This window comes from Phyllobates terribilis, unplaced genomic scaffold, assembly GCF_046119375.1.
Source record: "Phyllobates terribilis strain yellow unplaced genomic scaffold, ASM4611937v1 Scaffold_1__5_contigs__length_1240528914, whole genome shotgun sequence".
NCBI lineage: Eukaryota > Metazoa > Chordata > Amphibia > Anura > Dendrobatidae > Phyllobates > Phyllobates terribilis.
Genome location: NW_027362761.1, coordinates 742,742,542 through 742,759,686, shown reverse-complemented (window position 1 = coordinate 742,759,686; position 17,145 = coordinate 742,742,542). Strand labels below are relative to the sequence as shown.

Genomic DNA, 17,145 nt, shown 5'->3' with positions numbered 1-17,145 from the left:
TCTGCTACATCTCCGCCAAGAGAATCTCACCGTGAGCCAATATGCCATACGGTTCCGTAGCCTCGCTTCTGAGCTTGCCTGGGATAACGAGGCTCTGGTGTCCGTCTTCTGGGAGGGCCTTTCTGGTCAAATTAAGGACGAGCTAGCTAGTCGGGACATTCCTACCACCCTGGATGACCTGGTGTCACTAGCCACCCGGATTGACATCCGGTTCCAGGAACGCACCAAAGAGACCACCTGGGAGAGAAAGTTTCCTCGTCTTGCTCCCACTTTCCAGAGACCTGCCTCTCAACCAGTCACTCCCCGGGCACACTCGCCCGAACCCATGCAGATCGACCAGACCAAGATGGTCAAATCTCGCCAAGAGTTACGCCGAGCCGAGGGGAGCTGTTTCTATTGTGGCAGTAAGGAGCACTTGATCCGTTCCTGCCCGGAGAAGCCGGGAAACTCCAGTGTCTAGGACCGCTCGGAAAGGTCGTCCTAGGCAAAAGTAAGCCCTCTCCATCCCTGACTTTGTCCGTCTCTATCTCCTGGGGTGAAAACCGTCACTTTGAAATTGCTCACCTGGATTCTGGAGCTGCTGGAAACCTCATTTCCCAGTCCCTGGTAGAGAGATACCGGATTCCCACCAAACCTCTGGCTGAACCATTGTCAGTCGCCTCCGTGGATGGAAGACTCCTTCCGGTGACCATCCTGCTCGTCACTGAACCCATAACCCTGCAGGTGGGAATGCTGCACTCTGAGAAAATCTCCTTCCATGTGCTACCCGGACTCTCCCACTCCCTATTGCTAGGTCTACCCTGGCTCCAGACACATGAACCCGTGCTGAACTGGCAATCCAGTGAAGTACTCCGGTGGGGTCAGGACAGCCACAGGACCTGCCTGGTTCCAGTTCGCCCGGTTCGTCCACCACCTACCCCAGCTAATTTACCCGGTCTTCCTGGTCCTATGCGGATGTCTTCGGTAAAAAGGAAGCAGAGACACTGCCATCCCATAGGCCATATGATTGCCCGATCGACCTGGTACCTGGCGCCACTCCACCCCGTGGGCGTATTTATCCGTTGTCGGCGGCCGAAACCTGGGCCATGTCCGAATACATTGAGGAGAATCTGGCTAGGGGATTCATCCAGAAATCTACCTCACCAGCTGGAGCCGGATTCTTCTTTGTCAAGAAGAAGGATGGCTCGCTACGCCCCTGTATTGATTATAGAGGACTCAATCAGATCACGGTAAAAAACAAATATCCCCTGCCGCTCATCTCCGAATTGTTTGATCGCCTTAAGGGTGCCAGGATCTTTTCCATGCTGGATCTTCGTGGAGCGTCTAACCTGGTCCGAATCCGTCAAGGAGATGAGTGGAAGACGGCATTCAATACCTGAGACGGTCACTATGAGTACCGTGTGATGCCGTTCGGTCTCTGCAATGCTCCCGCTGTCTTCCAAGAATTGGTCAACGACATCTTCCGTGATCTTCTTTACTCCTGCGTGGTGGAGTACCTGGACGATATCTTGGTCTTCTCTCCGGATCTTCCCACACACCGGAGGGATGTTCGTCAGGTTCTGCTTAGGCTCAGGCTGAACCACCTCTATGCAAAATACGAGAAGTGCCTCTTTGAGCAGACCTCTCTTCCATTCCTGGGCTATGTTATCTCCCAGATAGGCCTACGAATGGATCCTGAGAAGCTCTCTGCTGTCCTGAAGTGGCCCCGTCCGGAGGGGTTGAAGGCGATTCAGCGATTCCTGGGCTTCGCCAACTACTATCGTCTCTTCATCCCGCACTTCTCTTCTCGGACTGCTCCCATATCTGCGCTCACCCGTAAGGGAGAAAATCCCAAGGAATGGTCGCCCGAAGCCGAAGAGGCCTTCCTTTCCTTAAAGCAAGCCTTCTCCTCTGCCGCGGTGCTGCACCGTCCGGATAGCAACAAACAGTTCTACCTGGAGGTTGATGCTTCCTCCTCCGGAGCCGGAGCGGTGCTCACCCAAAAGTCTTCTTCCGGGAGAATGGTAACCTGCAGCTTCTTCTCCAAACTCTTCTCCTCCTCTGAGCGCAACTACTCTATAGGAGACCGAGAACTGTTAGCCGTTAAATTGGCGCTAGAGGAGTGGCGTTACCTGCTTGAAGGGGCTCTACACCCGGTGATCATCTATACTGATCACAAAAATCTGGCATATCTCCAAAATGCCCAAAGACTCAATCCGCGTCAGGCCCGGTGGTCTTTGTTCTTTGCCCGCTTCGACTTCGTCCTACATTTCCGCCCGGCGGACAAAAATGTCAAAGCCGATGCCTTGTCCTGATCCTTCCTGTCCTCCGACCAAGAGGAGGAGCCTATGCACATCATCGATCCCTCCAAGGTTATGAATGTGGCCCCCTTGGATCTGACTCGTCTTCCACCCGGTAAGAAGTTTGTAGCAGTACCAGATCGGAAGAATGTTCTTCACTGGGGTCATTTATCTAAACTAGCCGGCCATGCTGGCCAGAAAAAGACCTTCCTGCTCATTACCCAACATTACTGGTGGCCTACCCTGTGCAAGGATGTGGTAGACTTCGTCTCAGCCTGTTCGTCTTGTGCCCGCAACAAAGTTCCCAGACATCTACCAGCCGGTCATCTCCTACCTCTTCCCATACCTGATGCCCCATGGCAACACATTGCTATGGACTTTATTACAGATCTCCCTGTCTCTGCCGGTTGTACAGTCATTTGGGTGGTCGCCGACCGCTTTTCTAAAATGGCCCACTTCATCCCTCTGCCTGGTCTCCCGTCTGCATCAGAGTTAGCTAAGGACTTCTTCCTTCATATCTTCCGTCTCCATGGTCTACCCCTCCACATCGTGTCGGATCGTGGGGTTCAGTTCACCTCACGTTTCTGGAGAGCTACGTGTAAGCTGCTGGATGTCACCCTAGATTTCTCCTCCGCTTACTATCCACAGTCCAATGGTCAAGTGGAGCGGATGAACCAGATCCTTACTGGCTACCTCCGGCACTTTGTTAATGCTCACCATACTGATTGGGTGGATCTCCTACCATGGGCCGAATTCTCCTACAACAACCATGAGAGCGAATCGACTTCCAAGTCCCCATTCTTTATAGTCTATGGTCAACATCCCCGGATTCCGTTTCCCATCTCCGCTTCTGTGGACAACCCTGCGGCGGAGTCTCTGGTCAGCGAATTTTCCACCATTTGGGAGAATACTAGGTCCGCACTTCTTCAGTCCTCCGAGCGGATGAAGAGATTTGCTGACAAAAGACGTCTGGATCCGCCTTAATTCCGTCCGGGAGACAAGGTTTGGCTCTCCTCCAAACATGTTCGGCTCAAAATACCTTCCTACAAGTTGGGCCCTCGGTTCATCGGTCCATTTGAAGTCCTTAAACAGATCAATCCAGTGGCCTACAAGTTAAAGCTTCCAGCCACCTTACGGATTCCCAACTCCTTCCACGTATCTCTCCTCAAACCTTTAATTCTTTTTCCAACAATCCAGGTACTTTCCCTGCCCCGGTTTCCGCTGAGGACGTTTTTGAGGTAGAGCATATTCTGGCCACCAAGAGGGTAAGAGGAAAAACCTTTTTTCTGGTGGATTGGAAGGGGTTTGGCCCAGAGGAGAGAACTTGGGAACCCAGGGAGAACATCCATGCCCCGCTTCTCCTTGAAAAATTTCTTTCTGGCCTAAAAAAGAGGGGACGTAAGGGGGGGTACTGTAGCATCAGCGTCTCTGCCCCCTGCCAGGCAGAGACGCCGTCCCTCTCACCTCCCCGCTCCCCGCGCGGCGTCCTCCTGCGCTCCTCTTCCTGCTGCTGCCAGCGCGCTCAGCTTCCCGGGCACTGTGCTTAGGGCGCGCACGATCCCTCTCTCTTAAAGGGGCCGCGCGCGCTGTCCTAAGGAGTCCCCGGCCAATAGCCGCGGGTCCTCCCATATATAAGGCACCTCCTCCAAAATGGAGGTGCCCTAGCAATAGTTGTTGCACAGTATACTTACCTCTGCTTCAGCCCTCAGGTCCAGTTGCCAGCCTGACTACTGTTCCAGTCCGCCAGCCTGACTACTCTTCAGCCTGACAGACTGTCTTCCGTTCAACCCGCCAGTCTGTCTATGGCCAAGTCCGCCTGCTTACCAGGAAGCACCTGCCAGTTACCTGCCTGCTACCTGCCGTGCCTGCTAGCCCGCTCACCTGGGAGCAACCGCCTAAGACTTCAGCCTGCACTGCCGTCACGTGCCGTGACCACCTGTCAGCTAACCCAGAGATTTCTGCCTGCTTGTTGTGCCCATCCGCTATACCGGTCAGTCCCAGTCATCTGACCCGTGGGAGCCACCTGCTCTCTTACAAGGTCGTCCCCAGAGTAGCACCTGGTCCCTCTGCTCAGTCCCTCCCTGGTCACGGAGTCGTTAGCCGCCATACGACCAGGGTCGGTCTGAGTTGATACTTAGTTACGCCCCTCTGGGTCCCTCCTTGCACCTCGGCACAGAGGTTCCACCCCCCGGACCCGTAACAGTCTCTATGTCCGTACCTTCCCTTTTCCTGCAGTATCTGAACCTGCACCTAACTCCAACTCGTTGTCTCTGTACTTCTGTTTGTGAGTTTTGTGTCCACTCGCTACTTCATAGTAAGTACCTAGTGTGTATCTGGTTCTGCTTGTCCCTTTTCCCTTCCTCCGTATCTTCCTCCTGTGTTCTAGCCATCTTCCTGTATTTTCCAGTCTGTTCCATGTGAACAGAGCCCTGTCCTCTCTGCCTTGTCCACCGCACCTGCGGTTTCGCTCTGCTCTGTCTTGCCCACCGCACCGGCGGTTTCTCTCTGCTCTGCCTTACCCACCGCTCCGGCGGCTTCTCTCTGCTCTGACTTGCCCACCGCTCCGGCGGCTTCTCTCTGCTCTGCCTTGCTCACCGCTCCGGCGGTTTCTCTCTGCTCTGACTTGCCCACCGCTCCGGCGGCTTCTCTCTGCTCTGCCTTGCCCACCGCTCCGGCGGCTTCTCTCTGCTCTGCCTTGCCCACCGCTCCGGCGGTTCTGCTCTGCTCTGCCTTGCCCACCGCACCTGCGGTTTTCGCTCTGCTCTGCTTGCTCACCACACCAGCAGTTCCTCTCTGCTCTGCCTTGTCCTCCGCTCCGGCGGTTTTGCTTTACTCTGCTTGTCTACCACATCTGCGGCTCTGTACCCGTCTCCCAGTCTGTACTGGACCCTATCCAGCCTGCGCTCCAACTTGCTAGTACCTCCCTGTCTCAACTCCAGCCGTGCTTGCCAGTGCCCACCTGTCTGCATACCAGCCGTGCTTGCCAGTGACCACCTGTCTGCATACCAGCCGTACTTGCCAGTACCCACCTGTCTGCATACCAGCCGTACTTGCCAATACCCACCTGCCTGTATGCCAGTCTAACCTGCCTGTTCCTGCATTCCCCGGTGGGGGTCAACAACTGTGACCGGGGTCTGACCTGGAGTCGCACCTGGTCCCTCTGCTCGGTTCCTCCTTGGTCCACAGAGTCGACTAAGCCGCCGTGCGACCTTGGTCGGATCGGGTTGATACTTAGTTACGCCCCTCCAGGCACTCCTCGGTTCATGGTACAGTGTGATCACAAATCACGCTCACACCAGTCAGTCCGGGCGCGAGAGTAACAGTAGTATTCAGTCACTGTGGTGGTAATATGTTGTCTGGTCATGGTGTGGTGGTATTTCTCCCTTGTATGTAGTATTATTCGGTCACTATGTGGTAGTAATATGTGGTCTGGTCACGGTGTGGCGGTATTTCTCCCTTGTATGTGGTATTATTTGGTCACTATGTGGTGGAATATGTAGTTCAATCATGGTGTGGCAGTATTTCTCCCTTGTATGTGGTATTATTATAACTTATTTTAACCAAAGAAGCCCTTTAATGCAAACTATTGTAATTGTACATCCCAGTTATGGTGTGCGCACAGTAGATGTGCAGGAACCTCCTGTGTTTTACAGTTCATGCTCCACTATAACGGAGATAACAACTAAAATATATTTGCAAATAGCTGTGGGGTGGGCGCCTAGGGTCAATTCTCTCTGTGGGCCCCAGACAGTCCAGTCTGAAACTGATTGCAGAAATGGTGCAGAAAATCTGTAACATCTAAAGCTCACCAAATACTCCTCATGGTAATGTAACGTTCTTTGATACGTATACTTGGCAAGTTCACTGCTACCATGATGTACAAGACCCAAAAGGGGAGAATTATCAAGCTAAATGCACAGTATTCCAGAATAAGTGACTTTCATGACATCATGCATCATGTTTCTTATTATATGTTTTAGGCACCCTGCGCCTTCTTCATCAAGCGGTATGACGTGATCTAACTAGCAACACCGTGAGCGAAAACTCAGCACAAAGTAAGTCTACCAACGGGAGGTGTCAAGATGCACCAAAGTGATCAAACGGCACAAATCACTGTGATAAATCTGCTGCATTTTAAGGCTGTGCAGTGTCAATTTATACTGTGTGAGGACTCATTCAGACTCATAGTTTTTACGTATAGAACCCCATACCTATGATGCTGTTCACATGTCAGTGCATTTTTGTGGACCGAGTGACCCGCGCAAAATCACAAAGACATGTCGGATTTGGCTCCGAGTCAGGGATCAATCTCACCAGTGCAGCAGCATGGGTCTGCCCCGCTGTATGGCCGGACAGCACTCGCTAGCCTTCTGTGTGCTGTCCATTTATCACAGACTGACAGGAGAAGCTTGAGAAACCGCCAGCAATTTTTTTCAGTAGAAAAAAAAAACTAATGAGACTCTCACCAAACTCTAGTGGTAAAAACCAACACTGACCAAACTCTGATGAAACCTCTATTGCATACGAGAGAAATCACGGATATGAATGAGCCCTTAGAATTACCTGTATTAATAAATCGGCCCCATTATCTGCAGTCCGTCCCACTTTACAGGAAGAATTAAAAACAATGCCAAGATGATGACGTGTTTTACACTGCTTGCAAAAAACTATTAGCTTTTATGAGGCTTTGGGTCAGATATTTTTACTTAAACACTTGTCACAAAAGTATTTTTCTATTAAGTTTTTTTTCCCCAGACAGCCTCATGAGACTAAAAAATGCTTGTGGTTGCAGCAATGAAGCAGAGACTTGATTGTGGTGGGCACTGTTGGCAGATTACCTGTTGTAAGCCTGGGTTTTGTGCTGTCGTTTCTGTTTTTACGATACGATTACGATGGCCCCTTAACAATGCATGCTGCTGGTGTGGCTTGTAGGGTCTTGTCACTGTGATGCAATGGGGTCATCCAGCTAGTAGCAGCTGTGTGCAGTAAAGCACAACCTTCCATGTCTTATTAAGGGGGATGTGTGGCACAGACTTCTCTCACTATGACACTCTGGATTAACATGGCTTCCAAATAGCTTTAGTCCCTTAGAGTAGATTCACACGTTCAGTATTTGGTCAGTATTTTACCTCAGTATCTGTAAACCAAAACCAGTAAGTTTAATAGAAACACGTCACCACTTCTGTATTTATCACCCACTCCTGGTTTTGGCTTACACATACTGATGGAAAATACTGACCAAATACTGAAAATGTGAATGTGGCCCAAGACTGTGATTTACCCCCCTTCCTTCTGCTGGCATGTACAGCCACATTATAGGGATTATGTCAATACCCATAATGGTTAAAAGAGCAAAGTGTTTGTAAAAACAAGCAACTTTGCAAGTTTAATCTTATTAAAAACCCTCTCTGCTGACAAGAACATCATTTTATTTACTATGCGAATAGCCAACCTTCAGGAGAGCACTGCCCACCACAACCAGGTAGCCTGGAGGCTAGGGAGCTGTGCGCCCCCAAAGAGGACGCATGGAAATAACCCTTAAAGGGTATGCGTGCACACAATATGATTTTCAGGCAGGTCGGCTCCGTAACTCACCTAAAAAAGCTTAACAAATTCTAAAAAGAATAAACACGTGCATTACAATGTCAAAACGGCTTGCTGTGCACATGCTCACTCTTTTTGAGCTTCTTTTACCCATCCATGTCAAACTCTGGCCCGCTGGGTGATTCTATATGGCCCGCGACGCAGGAACAAGGAGAGGTGAGTATTTTTTTTTTTTAATGTGGGGCCTGTTACTCTGTATGGGGGACTATGTTGGCTCCGTTACTCTGTATGGGGCCCATTATACTGTATGGAGAACTATATGGGGCCCATTATTCTGTATGGAGAACTATGTGTGGCCCATTATACTGTATGGAGTGCTATGTGGGGCCCATTATACTGTATGGAAGACTATGTGGGGATCATAGCTGGGGCATCATACTGTGTTAGGGGTCACCATACTGTGCCAGGGGAGGGGGTACATTATGGTCATCATACCGTTCGGGTGGAGGAATTCACTGTGGGGGTATCATACTGTGTTTGGGGGGCACTTTTGTTGGCATCACAGTTTATGGGGGCAATGAAAGGTCAATCTATGGGCTTCAATAGGAGGAGAATTAATTACTTTGCAAGGGCTGCAAAATTCTGAGATATGCTCTTCTGTGACCCCACCGAATATTATAACTTTTTTTTCAGAGGGGAGTGCAGAGAAATTAGAACTTCTGCTATGGGGCCCCATGATTTCTATGTACACCCCTGCCTGCAAGGAAATACCCAGTGCTTCGGTCATGTGATCTGACTCTTAAGATCTATTAATAAAAATGTACTTTGTTTTAGCACCTTTAAGTTTGTTTCCATATGAAAAAGTTCCTTGTTATATTTGATGACAAGGAAAAACTTCCTCTATTTTAGAATTTTTTGTCATAAATATCAAAGTTGGCTCGCAGCTTTGTCCAAGTTTTTAACTTTAGCCCCTCTGTGTCTTTGAGTTTGACATCCCTGTTTTAACTGCTCCAGGCTTCGAAAGCCGCAAAGCGGTTAAAAGTGACAGCTCAATTCTTCAGACAATTTTCATTTGGAAGCCGTTCACTTCTGAATATATAATGTAATAAATTTCCTAAAGCATCTTCCTATTGCAAAATTCGGAAGATATGCTGGCATCTAAAAGATGTTGTGGGCACAAACCCTAAATCTGTTTAGTGCTGAATAATACGAGTAGTCAGACATTAAGACCTACAACTCATCATGGTCTCCAAAAACATACTGAGGGATTCATTGGTTTCCTCTGAAATTGCGTATAGTGTGTGGTAACAATCACTGCACAGAACTATGGAATATATTGATGCCATAGTATCAATAATTATTTTTTAAATCTTACATTTATGAGTACAGTGAGCGGGCAATTTATAAGTAGATGTATCTGCAGATGCAAGCTTTAGCCAAATACCGATGCTATGCATGACATTACCACAAGAGGGCACTTGCTCTGCTTTCTAACATAGCTTACTCTCTGAGGCTATGTGCACACAAAGTTTTATTAGGAGTCTTTTGGAGGGAGTGCACTAAAAAAGACCCGAAAAATCACTCAAAATATACTTGAAAAACTCTTCATTTCTATTGTAAAATCACTTTTACTGTTCAAATGTTGAGTCTCTTAAAGCGAACCTGTCAGCAAGATTTTGCTAGGTAAACTACAGGCAGTGTCATGTTGGGGCTGCTGCACTGATTAATATGATACCTGGGGTGAAGAAATCCGTCTTGTGGTTCTTGTGTAATCAGTGTTTGCAGTTTTGAGTTAATGAGATGGTCGTGCTTCGAGGCAGGACTGTAGGCAGGGTCTTATTCTGGTGCTCTAGGCCAGATCAGCAAGATAAGACCTGCCCACCTGTTCCCATGGTGAGTATTTGGTGAGTTTTTAATGGTGCAAATTTTCTGCAACATTTCTGCACCTATTAGATAAATTAGATTTTTCCTTGCAGTTTTGAGTGCGTTTTTTTACATTTTTTTAAACGTTTTTTGTCTCTATTTGGTGTGCCCAAATACTGACTGTACTGACACTCCGTCTGCATTGGGGCCAGCTGTCAGTCAGAGCCTGGGACGTTGTTACAGCTGCCGCTCTGTATACTCAAGAGCGATGAGTGAACCAGCGTCGCCTCCGTGACCGAAACTGCGCCCCCCGGCCCAGACTGATGCTGGCTCTACATTGGGGCTGTCAGTCTGGGCCGGTAGCGCGGTTACAGATCTGTATTCTCAGAGTGGTGACTGAACCTGCGCCGGCGTCGCCCCCGTGACTGAAACCGAATGCTGCGGGGGAGAATAAAGTTAATTTTCTACTGGCAGCATTTGGCTAAGTGCAGGCGCCGGGCAGCATAATAACGCTGTTAACCTGCAGATTAACCCCATATCTGAAGGTTCATAGCGTTTTTTTCTGGTGACAGGTTGTTACGCTCGCACCCGGACTGACTGGCGTGAGCGTGATTAGTGATCCCACTGTACCATGAACCGAGGAGTGCCTGGAGGGGCGTAACTAAGTATCAACCCGATCCGACCAAGGTCGCACGGCAGCTTAGTCGACTCCGTGGACCAAGGAGGAACCGAGCAGAGGGACCAGGTGCGACTCCAGGTCAGACCCCGGTCACAGTTGTTGACCCACACCGGGGAATGCAGGAACAGGCAGATTAGACTGGCATACAGGCAGGTGGGTATTGGCAAGTACGGCTGGTATGCAGACAGGTGGGTACTGGCAAGTACAGCTGTATGAAGACAGGGTGGGCACTGGCAAGCATGGCTGGTATGCAGACAGGTGGGCACTGGCAAGCACGGCTGGTATGCAGACAGGGAGATACTGGCAAGCACGGCTGGTATGCAGATAGGGAGATACTGGCAAGCACTGCTGGTATGCAGACAGGGAGACACTAGCAGGTTGGAGCGCAGGCTGGATAGGGTCCAGTACAGACAGGGAGACAGGTACAGAGCCGCAGATGCGGTAGACAAGCAGAGTAAAGCGAAACCGCCGGAGCAGAGGACAAGGCAGAGCAGAGAGGAACTGCTGGTGCGGTGAGCAAGCAGAGCGGAGCGAAAACCGCAGGTGCGGTGGGCAAGGCAGAGCAGAGCGGAACCGTCGGAGCGGTGGACAAGGCAGAGCAGAGCGGAACTGCAGGAGCGGTGGGCAAGGCAGAGCAGAGAGAAACTGCTGGTGCGGAGAGCAAGGCAGAGCAGAGAGAAACCGCCAGAGCAGTGGGCAAGGCAGAGCAGAGAGAAACCGCCGGAGCGGTGGGCAAGGCTGAGCAGAGAGAAACCGCTGGTGCGGTGGGCAAGGCAGAGCAGAGAGGAGCCGCCGGAGTGGTGAGTAAGGCAGAGCAGAGGGAAGCCGCCGGAGCGGTGGGCAAGTCAGAGCAGAGAGAAACTGCCGGAGCGGTGGGTAAGGCAGAGCAGAAGGAAGCTGCCGGAGCGATGGGCAAGTCAGAGCGGAGAGAAACCGCCAGAGCGGTGGGTAAGGCAGAGCAGAGGGAAGCCGCCGAAGCGGTGGGCAAGTCAGAGCAGAGAGAAATCGCCGGAGTGGTGTGCAAGACAGAACGGAGCAAAACCGCAGGTGAGGTGGACAAGGCAGAGGACAGGGCTTTGTTCACATGTAACAGACAGGAAAATGCAGGAAGATGGCTAGAACACAGGAGGAAGATACGGAGGAAGGGAAAAGGGACAAGCAGAACCAGATACACACAAGGTACTTCACATGAAGTAGCGAGTGGACACAAAACTCACAAACAGAAGTACAGAGACAACGAGTAGGAGTTAGGTGCAGGTTCAGATACTGCAGGAAAAGGGAAGGTATGGACATAGAGACAAAACGGGTAACAGGCTAGGATACAGTTCAGACAGGAACTGCTACTGCAATGAGATACAAGAACGAGCCTGGGTATACAGCCCCCAGAGTGGCGGGAACAGACTAGAAACAGGACAGGACCTGGCAATTCAGTAGCAAAGACTCAGTGAAGGTGTTGCTCAGGCACCTCCTACTGGGTGGAGAGGGTTTAAATATCCAGTGACTGACAGCAATAGGCTGGAGACGCATTAGGGGTGCGCCCACAGCAGCTATAAGAATCAGGAAGTAACCGGGCCGCCGCCCTAAACAGTCAGTCAAGAGACATGCACATAGCATGAACTGGAGCAAGGTTTGTAGGCTGGACTGACAGGTAAGATTACGGTCTTGCATAGTGGGAGGTGGTACACTATGCAAGCACGCCGCCAGGGATGTTACACAGGTTCTCTGTAAAACCTGTAATAAATCGGGTCTAGAGTCTTTAATTTGAAGATAGAGTTGGTGTCAGTACATTTCTACTTACTGACTGACTCCACAGGCTTTATCCATACGTTTGTCTTTTTTAGGATAGAACAAATTAGAATCCATGGGCTTTTGCACATTCCAATGATCCGCAAAAAAAAACAAAAAATGGAGACATCCAATTTGCAGATCAAACTTGCCCATTCAAGAGAATGGTTCTCCTAAAAAAAAATTTGCACATTACACACGCCATCTGGAAGCTTGGAAAACTAATCCGTTTTTTTTCTTAGAAAAAAAATGATAAAACTAACATAGTTAAAATGGTTATAGAGCCCAATTGCTGACAATTGGATCCGGCACACTGATGAATAACTTTCTTTTTTTTACATACTAGCAAAAACAAACAAACAAACAAAAAAAAAAACGGATATGTGAATGAGGCTTTACCCCCTACCCATTGGTGGAGTAGAGTACGGGAATGTAGGTACAATCATAAAAAAGGTTGGTAAGGAACGTCAGAAGACTTGGCTGCCCAATATATAGAGGTCCTCTCTACTTATCGGCCGGCTAAATCTACTGACTATTCCTGGCCACGAGTGATGCAGCGGCTGGGAAGAAAGGACAAGGAATAAAGAAGTGGACGGACACCATTTAGTACTGGGACCACTAAAGGTAAGGGCCACATAGGAGCTGTGTGGTCTGCGTCCATAGAAGGTATGCCACTGTATACTAGCCCACTGGTAGCCAAAAAGACACGTTTTTAACCTCCATAGGTTGGATAGGGCCTGTGGATACATATGCCGTGATCGAGCCATGGCAAATGGATGCTACACGCACAATGTGCATGCACCTTAACTGAGGTCACTCTCACATGTCTCAAAATCTGGAGCATTTTACAGCTCCTACTCCACCACAACACCTGGACTTCCTGCGGTTCTAAACAAAGCTCATCACCATAGGGCTTGGTAACAACGGGAGGTCCAGGCCATAGGACCGTGTGAAAGCAGCCATATGTTTAATCAAGTAGGTCGCTAAGGACACAAAGCCCTATTCTTAGCGATGTGTTTGCTTTCTGCCCAGGACGGAGCAAAATGTCCAAAGCTCAACAAACTATGTACAGCGCAGAAGTCATGGTGGAAAGGTGCGGAAAGCTTCCTTAGGGGACGAGCTAAGGTGGGCCGCTCTGCTGGATCTGAGACGTGGATGCCTTGTGTATGGACGATATGAGCAAGATCCATGGGTACAAGCACCAGCCATGGAAATGCAGCACCACGCAGGGTGGATTACTGTCCTTTAACCCTTTACGAGCTACAACAAATGGAACTTTAAATAAACAGGCTTAAATATTATTCTTACTTCTCCACTTTGTGGACAGAAAACACAGGGAAAATGCAAGAATGACCAAGGTCTTAGCTTTGTAACGATCTAATGGATTTGTGGGATAGAATCATAGGGAAATATTGATCCCCTATGTGACAAACATGGAGGAGATGCCATATTGTCGGCATCATGGTGGTAATGGCTATGTTCATATGGAAAATAGGCAAATGCTGGAACAAGCTGTGGAAAATGTGGGCACTAAGGGAGGGGAGCTGGGCAGCAGCTGGCACATGGAGGGGCATTACAGAGTAAGATGGCTGGAAGGGGCACAGCACCCACCTGTTATCAGCTGCTGCCTCTCTCTTAGGTAGGTCTCATGGGCAGTGAAGTCGCTGTAGACCGTGTTCATGCCAATGCTGCGGCTCTCCAGCCAGTGCACGCTCGCCAGCCCCATGGCACAGACTTCCAGAGCTGAAACGCCGATGTCCTTGCAGAGCTCCAGGACCACCTGGCCGGCCAGCACCAGCCCAGCAGTGTACCCCCCGAGGAGACTGGGGCTGAGCTCCACGCTGAAAGCCGTGACCTTACTGAAGTGCATGGTGTGCCCACTAGGCTGGCAGAGAGCCGCACAGCACTGTGTACAGCACTGTGTACAGCCGATACTGCGCACAGGGCGGCACCGGCGCACACCCCCTGCAGGGACACGGGCAGGAGTGTGACGTACGACCCGGAGGGGAGCTTGTCGGACAGGTGCTCTAGAGCTGTAGGGGTTAATAAGGACCTTGGTTCTGCGGGATGTTTGTGCTACAGGGGCTCAGTGTATGAAGACAGGGGGAGTCCAGAAGTTATTCAATGTGCCATAGGCAGGCAAGCTGGATTAGAAAGCTGAACTGACTGGGCATGGAAGGGTTCCAGTGCATGAGGGGTTAATGTGCTGTGACCACCAGCAGTTCTGGTGCTGAATGGGTGCAAATGCGGTAGATGGGGGGTTGGGAGAATGGAGAGTTGTTTTTTAGTTTAGTGCAGACTACACTGCAAAAGAAACAAATGGGGGCTTGTCTACCTAATCCATATGTGTAGAACCAGGAGACCCCTCTACTGCGACCAATGACAGGGACTGCCATTCTAGTTTTCCCACTTGCCCTTATAATTCTCCTCCTGCCCCCAGTATAGTAATTACCTTGTAGCTGGGGAAAATGGAGTTCCTGCTACTGGGGCGATCTGCTGATAATCCCTACACTCTATATAACAACACATTTAACTCTGTAGATAACGCACATTGCACGTAAAGGGATTCATTCAGCCCCAAACTGCCTTTCAGACTAACTACAGTGGGGAAAATATGTATTTGATACACTGCCGATTTTGCACAGTTTCCCACCTACAAAGAATAGAGAAGTCTGTAATTTTTATCGTAGTTACACTTCATCTGTGAGAGACAGAATCTAGAAAAAAAAAGCAGAAAATCACATTGTATGATTCCTACATAATTAAAATAGCATTTTATTGCATGAAATAAGCATTTGATCACCTACCAACCAGCAAGAATTCTGGCTCTCACTGACCTGTTAGTTTTTCTTTTAAGAAGCCCCCCCTACTCTGCACTCATTACCTGTATTAATTGCTTCTGTTTGAACTTGTTACCTGTATAAAAGACACCTGTCCACACAATCAATCACACTCCAACCTCTCCACCATGGGCCAGACCAAAGACCTGTCTAAGGGCATCCGGGACAAAATTGTAGTCCTACACTATGCTGGCATGGGCTACAGGATAATAGGCAAGTTTTTTTTATTGTATCAAATACTTATTTCGTGCAATAAAATGCAAATTAATTAAGTAAAAATCATACAATATGATTTTCTTGTTTTTATTTTTAGATTCTATCTCTCACAGGTGAAGTGTACCTACGATAAAAATTATAGACCTCTCCATTCTTTGTAGGTGGAAAAACTTGGAAAATCGTCAGTGTATCAAATACTTTTTTTTCCCCACTGAATATACACTGCTCAAAAAAATAAAGGGAACACTTAAACAACAGAATATAACTACAAGTAAATCAAACTTCTGAGAAATCAAACTGTCCACTTAGGAAGCAACACTGATTGACAATCAATTTCACATGCTGTTGTGCAAATGGAATAGACAATAGATGGAAATTATTGGCAATTATCAAGACACCCTCAATAAAGGAGTGGTTCTGCAGGTGGGGACCACAGACCACATCTCAATACCAATGCTTTCTGGCTGATGTTTTGGTCACTTTTGAATGTTGGTTGTGCTTTCACACTCGTGGTTGCATGAGACAGACTCTACAACCCACAGAAGTTGCTCAGGTAGTGCAGCTCATCCAGGATGGCATATCAATGCGAGCTGTGGCAAGAAGGTTTGCTGTGTCTGTCAGCGTAGTGTCCAGAGGCTGGAGGCGCTACCAGCTACTGGGGCTGACTGTAGGGACATATGAGGGGCTGGCTGTGGGGACATAATGAGCAGCTAGCTGTGGGAACATAACAAGAGGGGAGGGGTTGTGGGGGACATTATACTGGGAGCTGTGAAGACATTATACCTGGGCTGTGGGGACGTAATACTTTATATAGGATATGTGGGGGGGCATCATACTGTATAGGTGCTGTGGGGGACATTATACTGGGGGCTATGGAGACCATACTGTGTAGGGGGCTGTTGAGGACATTACACTCTATATGGGTCTGGGGTAGACATCATACTGTATATTGGGGGCTGTTGTGGATATCATACTGTATGGACGACTGTGGTGACCATCATACCATGTAGGGGGACAGTGTTAGGAGGGAGTCCAGTTTGGAGAGGACAATGTGGTGAGAAGGCATAGTCTGAAATGGGGGCACAGAATGGATATGGAGAGGGTGCAGCGTGAAATGGGAGCACAATATAGAGAGGGGTTAGCATGGTGGGAGAACAGTATGGAGATATAGAAAGTGTAAGGAAAAATAGTGGAGGGGGGACAGCCATGGTATAGGCCGTGTTTCATAAGGGCAGATGGTGTGGTGGTTTTAGCTGATGATGGCAGACAGTGGGGTGGTTATAGATCATTAAGGCTAACAGTGTGGATGTTTTAAACCATAGGAGGCTTATATAGGGCATAGTATGAACAGATGTTTTTATGCAGAAGGCATTTTAATAACACTCTTATTTTTAAGGGCACCGTGTTGGGATATGCTACTGAAAAGCAGAGAAGAGCTGTGGAAAAGTCATCATGGCATCTGGACAACATGGAGACGAAAAGAAAGAAACGACTTAATCAGAGAAGATGTACCAGGTATAAGGTACCTGGATGTAAATGTTTACTTGTTGATACTGACGACATCTCATCAGTACTGTGGTATGATCTGCAGTCTGATAAAGACTGATAACAACAAGTCCCAGCATCTTTTTACCATTGTTAAGGACATACTGGGAGGTGTAGGTTCATGACCTACAAATGTATATAGGCCTGACTTGACATTACAATTGATTGCTGTACTACGCTTAGTGATGTATTCATACACTGATGGTGGTTATGGTGACATATAAATATACTGATGATGATATCGGGTGTTTTCATTTACTAACAGTGGTTCTTGTTATGTATTCATGTACTGATTGAGGTTCTGGTGACTAATTAATGCACTGATCGTGGTTCTGGTGATGTATTCATGTCTTGATGGTGGTTCTAGTGACCTACTTACTGATTATGGTTCTAG

General features: G+C 48.7%; 1 protein-coding gene across 1 annotated transcript in view; it reads right to left on the bottom strand.

Annotated features, from left to right (window-relative positions):
- The window catches only part of ARRDC2 (arrestin domain containing 2), a 103,193-nt gene extending 89,096 nt beyond the window's left edge, over positions 1-14,097 (bottom strand). The window contains exon 1 of the mRNA XM_073636859.1: positions 13,762-14,097. Coding sequence (XP_073492960.1) covers positions 13,762-14,020 — 259 coding nt within the window. The 5' untranslated portion in view covers positions 14,021-14,097. The remainder of the gene's footprint in view (positions 1-13,761) is intronic.
- Positions 14,098-17,145: the final 3,048 nt, after the last annotated feature.